Source organism: Pseudocercospora fijiensis (genome assembly GCF_000340215.1).
Source record: "Pseudocercospora fijiensis CIRAD86 unplaced genomic scaffold MYCFIscaffold_4, whole genome shotgun sequence".
Lineage (NCBI taxonomy): Eukaryota > Fungi > Ascomycota > Dothideomycetes > Mycosphaerellales > Mycosphaerellaceae > Pseudocercospora > Pseudocercospora fijiensis.
In genome coordinates, this window is record NW_006921535.1 from 3,787,811 (window position 1) to 3,801,272 (window position 13,462).

The following is a 13,462-nucleotide window of genomic DNA, read 5'->3' on the forward strand; positions in this document are numbered from 1 at the left end:
ATCTAGTAGCCGCCTATTCTCGAAAGTAATACCTTATCCTTTTATATTAGTAGTACGAGAAGCCGCTTCTCCTTAAAGGAATAGCTACTATCTACTAGATAGAACTTGCTAGTAGGTACGTTAAATCCCTTCTAGTATACCTTCTATAGTATCTAACCGTCGTTTCTAGCTCCTTTGTATCTAATAAGTACGTACTAAACCTTTATATTAAAGTTATAAGCCGCTATTATATTCTATATAACATAATTCTTCCTGTAATAGTATAGACCTTAAATTAACTATAGTAAACTAATAGGTACGAGGCAAGTATCTATAGCTCTAATAGCGTTCTTAAAGCGACAAAGTATCTAAATTTAGTAATTTAGTAATTTACTAGTATCTTATCTAGTTACTAGCCTCTTATAAAGTTATAAGGCAACTAGTCGTCCGGTTATTATATATATATCCGCTATATAATATAGCGTAATATTAACATCTTTAATAATCCACTCGAAGGTTAAATTAGCGTATTAATAGTACCGCCTTGGCTCTCGAATAGTTAGATTATACCTAATAAAGTCTAGATAGATTGTTACTTTCTTAGCGACTATTATATCGTTACGCTAAACCCTATACTATAGAAGCCCTCTTTCTTCTATCTCTTAGATTAAACTCTTTAATACTAGTAGCTATAAACTAGTTACCTTATAATACTCTTACTTCGGTCTATATAGTACCTAAAATACCTTATATTACGTATATTTTTAGCTAAGTTAACGCCCTTACAATAACCGACGGTCGATACTATCTCTTACGCTATTTCTACTTTAGTAAAGGCGCGAGGGCCGTATACTAGCTCGCTATTACTATATATAATATTAAGCTAATCTAGAGCTTCGGATCTATTATTTTGTTAGAGCCAAAGAGGCTAAACGTGATTGGCATGTAATTAGGCCGAGTGAAGCTAGGGTCTTAGTGCCTTAGGTAGGGCTTAGCGCTTAGCGTTAGGCTAACTAGCCTGCCTTCCTCCCTCTTCTCTTAGATCTCTATCGAATACTACCTATACCTACTACTACCCTATCTACCTGCTAACATAACCCTTCTTATACAGTATTCGATCCACCCTTTAAGGGCAGCAGCTAGATAGTTCTTATTTCAAGCTTTTAGCGGTATAGCTACGAACAAGACTAATCTAACTATATTGCGCCCGAAGAACGGGACCTATACGTACTATTCTATCGAAATAACCGTACTAATTATTAAGCAAGGCCTTCTATACGGCCTATTATACTAAGTTAAGCATACTAGACCGATATCTACTAATTCCGCTACATCCGCATCTTAGGGGCTAATAATATATTATTAGTGCTACCCCTTATTATAATAGCCGGTTTATTACGAAATAACAACCGCGGCGCCGCTAGTAGCGCTAGCAATAACAACGCCGGCATTGCTCCTAGTAGTGCTAGCAATAATAATACTAGTAGCATAGTGCCTACTAAAGCACCTACTAAAGTGCCTCCTACCGAAGAGCCTACTACTAAGCCTTTCGAAGAACCTGTAGTTCTAGGCGATAATCTAGAATTGCCTATTAACGACATTCTTAACAACATTATTAATCGACGATATAGCTAACTAGCCTTTAGCCCCTAGCTAGTAGCGAGACTCTAAGAAGCTACCTAGAATAGGCTCGCTGCTCTACGCTAAGAATAATAGCTAAAGGAGATCCGAGAACCTCCTCGAAATTCGCTGCCTATAGCGATCCCTAGCAACTAATACTAAGCTAATAGTAGGGCCTTCCTTACCCTCTGTTTTAGTCTAAAAGAAGGATGCTAAACTTAAGGATTGCACCGTATTTAATAGCTCTAGTCGGAAGCAATATAATAACTATATTCGTAACTGTAAGCTTAACTAGCGTAACGTACCGAGAGCGCTGCTAGATAACTATTCCTTCGTTGTCTATGCTATACAGTACATTAATAGCGACCTAAAGCGCACGTAGGATAACTATTTTAACTCCCTTAACGATTAGACCGCTATTCAGTAGAAAACCTATAAGACTATTATGCTAGACACCCTTAGAAACCCTATACTAAGGCAACAATACGCCTAAGACTAATACCTACGTGCTAAACAAAAGGCCGACTAAACCTCTCGATCCTTCGAGGCCTATCTAAAGACCCTTAAGGACGATTTGCTACCTAAAACCGACTCTATCTAGATATCTAAGATACGGCCTAAACTGAGATAGGAACTAGTCCTTAAATTGGACCGCCGCCGTGTGTTTAAACAGGCTAATCTTATACGCATTTAATTTATAGTAGAAGTCGAAACCGTAGAGCGTATAGTCTAGCTTTAGCAACGGTTAGAATCTAAGATACGACTAGCCGCTAGCAACCGTAGCTATAATAGAAACCAAGGCTCCTACTAGAACAATAATGCTAACAATAGGAACAGTAACAACGACCGTAGAAGAGGCCGTAGCCGACGGCTATATAGAGGAGGCCGTAATAGGGGCCGTAGAAGGGGCTCGTATCCCTATAATGCTAATCGCTTAACTAACAATAGTAGCAACAGTAGCTATAGCAATCCCCTAACCGGATTAAAGTACTTTAATTGTAATAGTACTAGCTATCTACTAGGCTAATGCGACAAACCTAAGGACTAGGCCCGAATCGACCGTGCTACCGCTAAGCACTATAAGCACCTTTTAGCCGCTAATGCTACCCCTATCGGTTCTTCGAAAAAAGAGTAAGCGCCGCACTAACTGTTAGCCTCGTACGGCGTAAAACTATCGATATTGTGCTAGCTATTATACGCACCTGTCTTATATAGGACACATATAAAGACAATTATAAGACTAAGGTTATACTAGATCTAGGAAATTTAGTTAGTGCCCTTATTAGCTATCGCCTAGCTAAGCAATTAGACCTCCGACAATTGCCTAGAACTAATATGCCAACCCTTGCTTAGTTTAATAACGCTCGGTACTTAACCTACGGGGCCTACTATATTCCTATAGTTCTAAAGGACGACCTCGGAAATAAACGCCTACTAGACTTTACTACCTACGCAGTAGATATAGACAACCTGCATAGGGGAGCTACTATTATTATTAGTAACCCTGTTCTTAAGTACTATACTATAGTTATAGACTTAGGCAGTTAATAATAGCGATTTAGAATCGCTAGGAAGGAGGATATTAAACACATTAATATTAGCGAGTGCCCTAATAATATTAGGGTCCTATTTATTAGCAACCTAACCCTAGCTAATCCGACGGCCGACCTGCTCGGTAGTAATAACGATAAACTAGTACCCCCTAATAGCATAGATCCTAAACAACTTAAGCGGATACTAGAACCTATTCGAGAGACCTATATTAATATATTTAAACACTACTTAGCATCGACATTGCCTATATTCAAAGAGACGGATTATAAGATTAATATTATAGAGGGTAAGGAGGTTCCTTTTAGCCCCCTCTACAACCTTAGTAAATAAGAGCTTGCTATGTTGCGTAAGTACCTAGAGGAAAACCTAGCTAATAGTCGAATTCGGTATAGTAATAGCCCTGCTAGTGCACCTATCCTGTTCGTGCTAAAGAAGGATAGCGGCCTGCGTTTATATATTAATTATAGAGGGCTTAATGCTGTTACTATTAAAGACCGCTGTCTACTCCCTCTTATTAATAAGACCCTCGATCGCCTTTCTAGGGCCTACTTCTATACTATACTAGACATTAAGGATGCGTACTATCGTATTTGTATTCGTAAGGGCGACGAATAGAAGACGGCCTTCCGCACTCGTTATAGCTACTTTAAGTATTTAGTTATGCCATTTAGGCTAGCTAATGCCCCTACGACCTTCTAGTCCTATATTAATCGGGCCTTGTTAGGCCTATTAGACTACCTCTACGTAGTCTATCTAGACGATATCCTAGTCTATACACACTTACCTAACATTGCGGAATATTAGGCCGCCGTACGCAAGGTCCTCGACCGCCTACGAGCCTATAGACTATATTATAAACCTTCTAAATGCACCTTTGCTTCTAAAGAGGTGTTATTCCTTAGCTTCCTTATTTTAACCGAGGGTGTTAAGGCTAATCCTAACCGGATTAAAACAATTACTAAATAGCCTATTCCTACGTCTATTAAAGAGCTTTAATTATTCCTCGGTTTTACTAACTTCTACCGCCGGTTTATTAAGGGCTATTCGAGGCATGTAATGCTATTAACTAAGCTTACTAAAACCAAGGCCAACCCGACTAGAGAGTTTAAATAGACTAATAGAGCGTAAGCCGCTTTTAACGGTTTAAAGTAGCGCTTTACTAAGGTCCCCTTATTGCACTATTTTGTACTAAGTAAACAGATCCGTATTAAGACTAACGCTTTATAGTTTGCTGTATTAGCTATTATATTATAACAGGCTAATAACAATTACTAGCACCCGATTGCCTTCTTCTTAAGGAAGATAATTAATACTAAGCGTCGTTACGAGACCTACGAGCAAGAGCTCTTAGCAATCGTAGAAGCCTTTAAGTACTAGCGCTATTATCTCGATAGTGCTTAGCACCCTATTTAGGTCTATACGGACTATAACAACCTCCGTAGAATTACGAAGGTTACTAGGGTTATAGATCGACAGGCTAGATAGGCCGTCTACCTCGCTAGGTTCGATTTTAATATATTATACTAGCTAGGCGTAAGTAACCCTGCCGATAGCCTATCGAGGCGACCTAATTACGATAGCGAAACCTAATCTATTAATTTATTGTTTCTAACCCTATAGTATAAGATTGCTATAGACCTCGTAGTAAGGCAAGCGTAGAATAAGCGGCTTACCGGACTCCGCGACGGCTTGAAGCATATTAATACTCTTGCTATATTAACAGTGCATATTAAGCTTTATAATACTAATAGGAAGGGTTACGATAACTCCCTAGTCGATATCGCTATATATAGTAATAGCGATTAAAGTACTGCTATAGTTAATCTAGCTACTAGTGCTACTAGATATATATAGTACGTGCTACGTACGATAGCAAGGGTGCTATTAAGCGAACTTGCGCAAGGAGATAGTTAAGCCTTTATAAACGAACTGTTACGCGCTTAGCAAAGGGACGCTTTTGCTACTGCTCGTATAGATTAGCTTAGAAGTAGCCGCAAGACTAGATCTAGCAAGAATTAGTCGATTAATGCCGATAGCTATTTGCGCTATAAGGGCAGATTGTATGTCCCTACCGAGCATTCGATATAACAAGAGCTTCTTAAGCGATACTATAATAGTAAGCTTGCCGGTTACTATAGTATAGAGAGGTCGTACGAGCTACTATCGCGTATATACTACTAGCTAAATAGTAAGCGGGACATAAAGGACTACGTAAGCACGTATGCCGTGTATTAACGAGTTAAAGCACCGAAACACTTACTATTTAGCGAGTTGTCTTTACTCCCTGTTCTAAAGAAGCTATTTGCTAAGCTTATAATAGATTTCATTATAGGCCTTCCGCCTACTAAGCGTAAGGGCAGTAAGGATATATATAATACTATCCTAGTTATCGTAGACTAGTTTACTAAGGGCGCTTGTTACATTCCTACCCGAAAGGATTAGACGGCTATTAACCTAGCTAAGTCGCTATAGAACAACATCTTCTATAGCTATTAGGGGACCCCTAAAGGGATAGTCTCCGATCGGGGCTCGATATTTATATCTTACTATTAGAGTGAGATTTGCCTATAGCTAAGACTCAAGCATCGCCTATCTATAGCGTTCTATCTACAAACAGATAGCTAGACCGAGAGGCAAAATGCTACGCTATAGCAGTACCTGCGTAGCTACATTAATAAGAACCCTAACGACTAGGTTAACCTCCTATAACTAGCCGAATTTGTATATAATAATAGTATCTACTTATCTACTAAGGTATTACCCTATTTCGCTATAATAGGCTAGAACGCTGCTATACTATAAGACCCCCTACCGCTCGAGACCGAGCGTAAGGAAAGGGAAGCGTATTAAGTACTAACCCCTAAAACACTAGCGGCTATTAAGAGGGTTTAGAAGATGCAAGAGATTTACGCTAAGATAGCTAACAAACTAGCAAAGGCCTAGGCCTATTAGAAGGCCTACTACGATAAATACTATACGCTAATAACCTTTAAGTAAGGTAATATAGTTATACTTAGTATAAAGAACCTCCGTATCCGTAAACACCTATTACCTAATAGCAAAACACGCCCTAAACTAGCACTAAGGTATATTAGCCCATTCCGTATTCGGGAAGTTAAGGGCTCTTCCGCATAGGCCTATTAGTTATAGCTCCCACTATACTATACTATCTATAATACCTTCTATATCTCCCTCCTTAAACTATACTACTACCGCGGAGACTCTAATAAAGAAGCCCCTACTAAACATAAAGAGATACTAGCTAACGGTAAAGAGCTATAGTCTATAGAACGTATTCTAAAGCACCGGACTAGGCAAGGCAAAAAGGAGTACCTCCTAAGATAGCAAGGCTATTTACCTAAATAGGACTCGTAGGAAGATAAAGCCTCTTTTAAAGACATAACTAAGTTGTTAGATAAGTATTAGACTAGTATAAAGAACAAGAAGAAGGCTAAGGGCCTATAATGTCGCCTAGGAATAATACTACCCCCGGGGTGCTATTAGCTAACTAATTAGAGGCCGACAAACTAGGACAATAAGACTATACTACTATAGTAGACGTGCACCGAGTATTAACAAACGCGCTATAACTGTTAACTAATCCTATTAACTAATCGCCTACTCTTTCGAGGGATCTACCCCTTTACTAGCGCAACCTATAAGACCCTTCTCTTAGCGCCCCCTCTTATTCCTTCCTTCTATTAGGACCTTAAGGCCTAAGCGATCTACGAAGACGGCGCGCGCGTAAATAGTAATAATAATAATAACGACGGCGCGGCCGGCGCGGCTATATTAGTAATAGTATTACGGAGTATATTACTATTTAAGAAAGGAAGGATATAGCTATATTAGTAATAGTATTACCGAGTTGTTATTAGTTAAAGAAGGAAATTAGAAGAAGGTAAAGTTAGCGCTAAGACGACTAGCGCCGCTATTATGAATATTACTTGCTATTGTCGCTACGCCTATAGACATAACCTTACCTATACTACGAGCCTAAGGCACCTTTAATCAAAACTTTAATTAAAACTTTAAGGCTAAGTTAAAATATTAAGGCTTAAAAGGATTGAGTAGCTTAATAGACTAACTAACTAAGGGCAAAACTATAGAGCTAAGCTAGCTAGGGTCGATCTTGCGGACAATAGGTTACTCCTCGATCTATCTAACCCTTTAAGCGAGGCGAACCTCTACTACTATACTTATAATAGCCTTTATCTATAGAAACTAGAAGAACTGAGTTTTTTGAAAAGATATAATTAGTTAACACTTAAAGGCTACTAAACCTAACTAATTAGGGCTAGTAAAACTACGATAGTAAATAATAGCCCTCGTAACAATAAGAACAACCCTCGGAAGCGGACATTACTAGGTCTTTTAAGAGTAGACGTAAAGAACTCGATACGACATTACTTAGAACGAAGGCAGTGCTATAATACCTCGTACGTCTACCTATTATAGTAGGGAAGACGCGCTCGTATTATAATTAGTCGAAGGCCCTTAATTCTTGTAGATATATATTACTTTATAGTTTATTATATATAGAGATAGCGTAGTCGGAGTTAGATATTGTATTAGAAGGTAAGGTTTAATATAGTTATATAATTAGGTAGTTAAGTGTTTAATTTAGCGTAGCTAAGCGGCTTATTAGACTTGCTAAGTTAGTAGTAATAGAGGTCGAGGTTAGAATATAGATAGGCTACAAGGGCGCGGCCTTTAGAAGGGAAGCGTATATTAGAGCTAAAGAGGCTATACGTAATTAGTATATAATTAGGCCGAGTGAAGCTAGGGTCTTAGTGCCTTAGGCAGGGCTTAGCGCTTAGCGTTAGGCTAACTAGCCTGCCTTCCTCCCTCTCCTCTTAGATCTCTATCGAATACTACCTATACCTACTACTACCCTATCTACCTACTAATATAACCCTTCTTATATATTTAGTATTATAAGAAGGAGCTTAGAAAGCGATAGTATAGAGAAAATAGTATAAAAGAGACTATACGCGTATATCGTATCTACTAATAACCTACTTTTAAACCGCGTTTTCGGTAGACGGCTAGACTTTCTAATAATAGTATACCGCGCTCGGACGAAGCTATAGTAATTAATTATAATCTACCGACGATAACTACCGGAAATAGAAGTAGATGAAGCGGTAGATTAGGTCGATAGATAAGCCGGTAGAAGGATTATATAAGAACGCACCGGTCTACCGATCTACCGACTAGCAAGTAGACACACCCTGAGATACATGTATGCCAAACGACTCGACATTCTGTCTTGCTGGCGGATACCAGTAGCCAGTCTCTCGCTCGACGGCAGTGGCGCCGAGGGAAGATCAGAAGCGGCCATGCTATATCAGGCTGTTCTGGAGATGCTGGAACTATTATGGCGGTGCTGAAAAGCTGCAGTGGTGCAGGAATGCTCAATCGCATGCAGGTACCATATGATATGCACCTTCATCCAGCACTGGACATTGGACGGGAAGTAGTGAAGAACCATGTCCAGCAGTTTTGACCTTGAATATCCCAGTGGTTCTTTCCGCGCAAAGTGATGGCAGGAACACGTGCCTGACGCGCCATAACCGCGTTTGCTGCCTGCACCCAACCGCACTTCAACACCTTGTCTCGCTTTCACTACACGCCTGATCCAGAATCATCTCCTCTTCTGCAGGCGAAAGATGCCCCATCCCCTGTTCCCGCCGTGAAGCAGACACTCTCCAAATACACTCCTTGTCAACACCATCGCCACCAGTTGGCGCTTCAGCCGAACCTCTTGCATTCCCCATCTCCTTTCCGCGCAGTACTCAGCAGACATGTCGAAGATTGAGAAGTTGTCGATTACGGGCGTGCGGTCATTCGACCACAAGGCCCAAATGGCCATCAGGTTCGAATCTCCGCTCACCCTGATTGTCGGCATGAACGGTTCTGGCAAGACGACCATCATCGAGTGCTTGAAGTATGTCACCACAGGTGAGATGCCGCCGAACAGTGAGCAAGGTCGTTCATTCGTGCACGATCCGAAGATGGCCGGCGAGAAGGAAGTCCTCGCCCAGGTCAAGCTCCAGTATACGTCGACTGAAGGCATGAGGATGGTCACCACTCGCAACATGTCTCTCACCGTAAAGCAAGGCAAGCGCACTTTCAAGTCTCTAGAAGGCACCATCAAAATGGCAAGGGACGGTGAGCGCAGTACCGTCAGCTCCACTGTTGCCGACATTAATGGCATGATGCCTCGCTATCTTGGTGTGTCCAAAGCGGTGCTCGAGAATGTCATCTTTTGCCACCAAGAAGAGTCGCTCTGGCCGATGATGGCACCCACAGACCTCAAGAAGAAGTTCGACGAAATCTTCGAAGCCAACAAGTACACCAAGGCCATTGACAACATTAAAGTCATGCAGAAGAACAAGAAGATCGAACTGAAGAACCTCGAGCTTAACGAAGTCCACTGCAAACAGAACAACGACAAGAAGAAGAATCTCAAAGCTAAGATTGACCTGATGGATAAGCAGTGTGAGACTCTGCGTGATCAAGAGTCAACATTCAGAGCGCAGCGCCTGCACGCCGAGGAAGGATATAAAGATGCTGCCAACAAATTTGCTCAGGTCAATGTCGTCGTTGGTGAGCTCAAAAACAAGCGTTCCGCGAGAGCAGCAAAGGAGGAGAACGTGCAAGGTCTTCGCGAGAACCTCAACGAAATGTCCGAATCCGACAACGACCTTCAGCGCATGCTCGACGAATACGATGAGCATCTTCGGTCTTTCGATGCCAACCTCGAAGAGCAGAAGAAGCTATACCACAAGAAAGAAGCCGAGGTGACCTCTTCGCGCAACGTACAGAGCGCCAAGGTCAGCGCCATTGGTCGGTTTGAGGAGCAGAAGGCTAGCCATGAGCGTCAAGTGGAATACCGCAATCGTCTGATTCAGGAATCTGCTCGCACCCACGAAATCCGCGGCTATGATCGCGACATTGACGAGAGGCTCGCCAAAGACTTCATGCAGAAGATCACGCGCACGACTCGTGATGCCCAAGCTGAATTTGAGCGTGTACGCACACAAGTGCAAGAGGACGTATCGAGACAGCAAAAAGTGCTTAACGATCTTAACTCAGATGCGGTCCGCTTCAGACAGCAGAAGGAGAGCAGTGGATTTCAGATCAGCAAGTACGACGAGAAGATTGGGGAGATGCAGCGGCGCGCCCAAAGTCTCAATTCTAATGAAAGCGACAAAGTCACGTTCGAGAGCCAATTGTTCGACACTCAGAGCAAGCTTGCTACGGCCAAATCAGAATTGGACAGTGCTCCCTGGAACAAGCAGATCGAGAGCGCGGACGTCGAACTTCGCAGACTGGCTGATACTCGAGAGAAGCTCGATTCCGAGCGAGAAGAAGCTGCTCGCCGTGCCAAGGAATCAGCGCAGATCGACTATTTGCGAGAGCAGCTTGATGATCGTCATCGCCGCCTCGGCACTATGATTTCTGCTCACGGTGATAGGGTAAGAGAGATTGTCGGCGATGGTTGGAAGCCACAGACGCTCGAGGCCTCATATGAGCGTGCTCTGAAGAATCTAGACGCCGAAGTTGCCGATGCACAGAAGCAACGAGATGGTTCACAGACACAAGCCGACAACCTGAGCTCGAAGCTTGACGAGCTCAAATCCAGCCTTGGAGCAAAGAAGGACGAAGCAAAGGACGCTGAGAATGACATTTATGATGCCATTGGTCGTGCGCCTAAAGACTTTCCGTCTGAATTGGCGGAGCGAGAGCAGACTCGCGATGAGCTCAAGCAAGAGGGCGACTCGTTCAATATGATCCAATCGTATTTTGAAGCGGCCATCAAGATGGCTAAAAAGCCGCAAAAGCCGTGCTGCAGAATGTGCACGCGGCCGTTCGCCAGCCAAGCCGAGCTGCAAGCAATGCTCGATCGTGTGAAACTTGAGCAGGACAACATGACGCAACAAATCGATGAGCAAAAGATTACAGAAGCTGAAGCGGCTCTCGAACAAGCTCGAAAGGTCAATGCCCAATTCGACACGTGGGAACGCCTGACGCAGAAGGAAGTGCCAGCTGTCGTCAAAGATATCGAGAATATTGAGCGGAAGTGGAAGCAGGCCAACAACGACTGCGAGTCCCATTCGTCATTCTTTCAGGAAGCCGCCAGCCGCAAGCAAGATGTTGAATCGCTCTCGAAAACAGTCAACACCATTGTCACGCTAAGCAACGAGGCTGATGCACTGCAGAAACAAGTCGAGGAGCAGGCTGCGAAGCAGAAATCCCAAGGTCTGTCTCGAGGGTTTGAGGCTGTCCAAGCAGACATCAAGAAGATTGATGCCGAGAGCAAAGCTCAGCAAGCTTCCCGCGATGAGGCGGCCAGCATTCGCGATCGCAAGACCAAAGCCGTGAGTGATTTGGAGCTCGAAGCGAGCAGACTGGAGGGAAAGCTCCAACAGGCTCTTTATGACCTGAAGCAGCGCAAGGATCTTGAGAATCAAGAGCAGGAATACAAGGCTCTCAAGTCACAAGAACGCGAGAAGATTCAGGAGTTCGACGCGAAGCTTAACGAGATCGCCTCGCAGACAGCCACAGAGCAGGCCAAATACGACGACATTTCCAAACGTGGTGCGGACAAGGACCGAGAGCAGCAGAACAGATTCAACAAGCTGAATAACAGTCTCAACAAGCTCTCCACTGTGGAAGCTGATATTCAGGGATATCATGAGCGAGGTGGTGATCAGCAGCTTCTCAACGCTAAGCGCGAGAAAGAAGTCGCTGATGCCGACGTTGATCGAGCGGTCGCTGAGCAGTCGCAAATTGCTCGAAACATTAAGAAGCTGACAGACCAGTCGCAAAGCTATGCCGAGTCGAAGCGCAACATCACTGACAACCAGCGCTATCGTCGTGATCGACGACAGCTCCAGCAGCTTTCGGATGAGATCGAAGAGCTTGAGAAACGTAATTGCGAGGCAGACGCTCAAACGTATCAGCGTGAGGCTGAGCGTTGGCAGAGAAAGCGCGACGAGGCAGCTGCTCAGCAGGCGCAAGTTGTTGGTGAGCTCAAGGGGGTTGATTCTCAGCTGCAAGTCTCCATAGCAGAATTTGGTCGCGACTACAAGACTGCCGGCAGGCAGTACAAGGCCGCTCATATCATGGTCACGACAACCAAGGCGGCCATTCAAGATCTTGGTGCTTATGGCGCTGCTCTCGACAAGGCTATCATGCAGTATCACACGCTGAAGATGGAGCAAATCAACGGCATCATCGACGAGCTGTGGCGAAAGACGTACATGGGTACCGATGTCGATACCATCATGATCCGCAGCGAGAACGAGACAGTCAAGTCGACAAAGAACTACAACTACCGCGTGGTGATGGTGAAGCAAGACACGGAGATGGACATGCGCGGTCGTTGCTCGGCTGGCCAAAAGGTGCTGGCGTCCATCATCATCCGCATGGCTCTTGCAGAGTGCTTTGGAATTCGATGCGGTGTGATTGCGCTTGACGAGCCGACCACCAACCTCGATGTCGACAATATCCGTGCTTTGGCGCTGAGCTTGTCTGCGATCATCAAGGAGCGGAAGAAGCAAGCGAACTTCCAGCTGATCATCATCACTCACGATGAAGACTTCCTTCGTGAAATGCGATGTGACGACCTCGTCGGTCACTACTACCGTGTGCACCGCAACAATGACCAGAACACGGTGATTGCGAAGCAGAGCATCGCAGAAGTCATGTAACGAGCAAGGGACGTTATTCTAGCGAGGTGTTCGGCTCGGACAGATGCATTTTAGCACGGCGAAGGCGCAGGGCCGAGAAGCATTGCCTGTGCACAGCGAACATAGCATGATGTACATTTTCAAGGACGAGGACGAGCCTCCTCGTCAAGAGCATGGATCAGAAGTCTTGGTGATTTTACTCCCATCGTCGGCGGGGCTTTGTCGTGCCACCGTGCCGTGAACGTGGTGTTACTCGGTTATGCAACCGGTGACAGCACTCTCGCTTTGTCTCTCCCTTCTCCCGGATCGTTTAGGGATGAGACTATGCTCAAGTTGATCTGATCGTCAGGAACTACTGAGTAGTGAGCTCTCGTACGAGGTTGACGTGGAGCACGAATGTCGAAGGAAAAGAGAGCGTGTCGTGCACATCTCCTTCTCCCATTGATGCAAGAATCTTTTGCAACGCTACACAACCACGCAGCGATGTGCATCGATTGCGTACATGTGCAACAAGTGCTGTGTGCAAGCCACGTTGATCAGCCACGCGCTGCCAACGTTGCCAAGAGCGCCGGTAGAAAAGCCTGGGAAGCAGCCCCTGTCTGTTGCTT

At 44.0% G+C, this 13,462-nt stretch overlaps 2 protein-coding genes across 2 annotated transcripts; one reads left to right on the plus strand and one right to left on the minus strand.

Moving 5' to 3' along the window:
* Positions 1–892: 892 nt before the first annotated feature.
* On the minus strand, positions 893–8,933 carry MYCFIDRAFT_174812 (uncharacterized protein; the record flags this gene model as incomplete). Its single annotated transcript, XM_007928417.1, has 5 exons — positions 893–907; positions 8,385–8,411; positions 8,440–8,602; positions 8,628–8,738; positions 8,767–8,933. 5 exons carry the CDS (start codon positions 8,931–8,933, stop codon positions 893–895), a joined length of 483 nt encoding a protein of 160 aa, XP_007926608.1.
* Positions 8,934–8,960: 27 nt separating this feature from the next.
* On the plus strand, positions 8,961–12,875 carry MYCFIDRAFT_38930 (uncharacterized protein; the record flags this gene model as incomplete). Its single annotated transcript, XM_007927593.1, has 1 exon — positions 8,961–12,875. The coding sequence occupies one exon, from the start codon at positions 8,961–8,963 to the stop codon at positions 12,873–12,875; it is 3,915 nt and encodes a 1,304-aa protein (XP_007925784.1).
* Between the last annotated feature and the right edge of the window lie 587 nt (positions 12,876–13,462).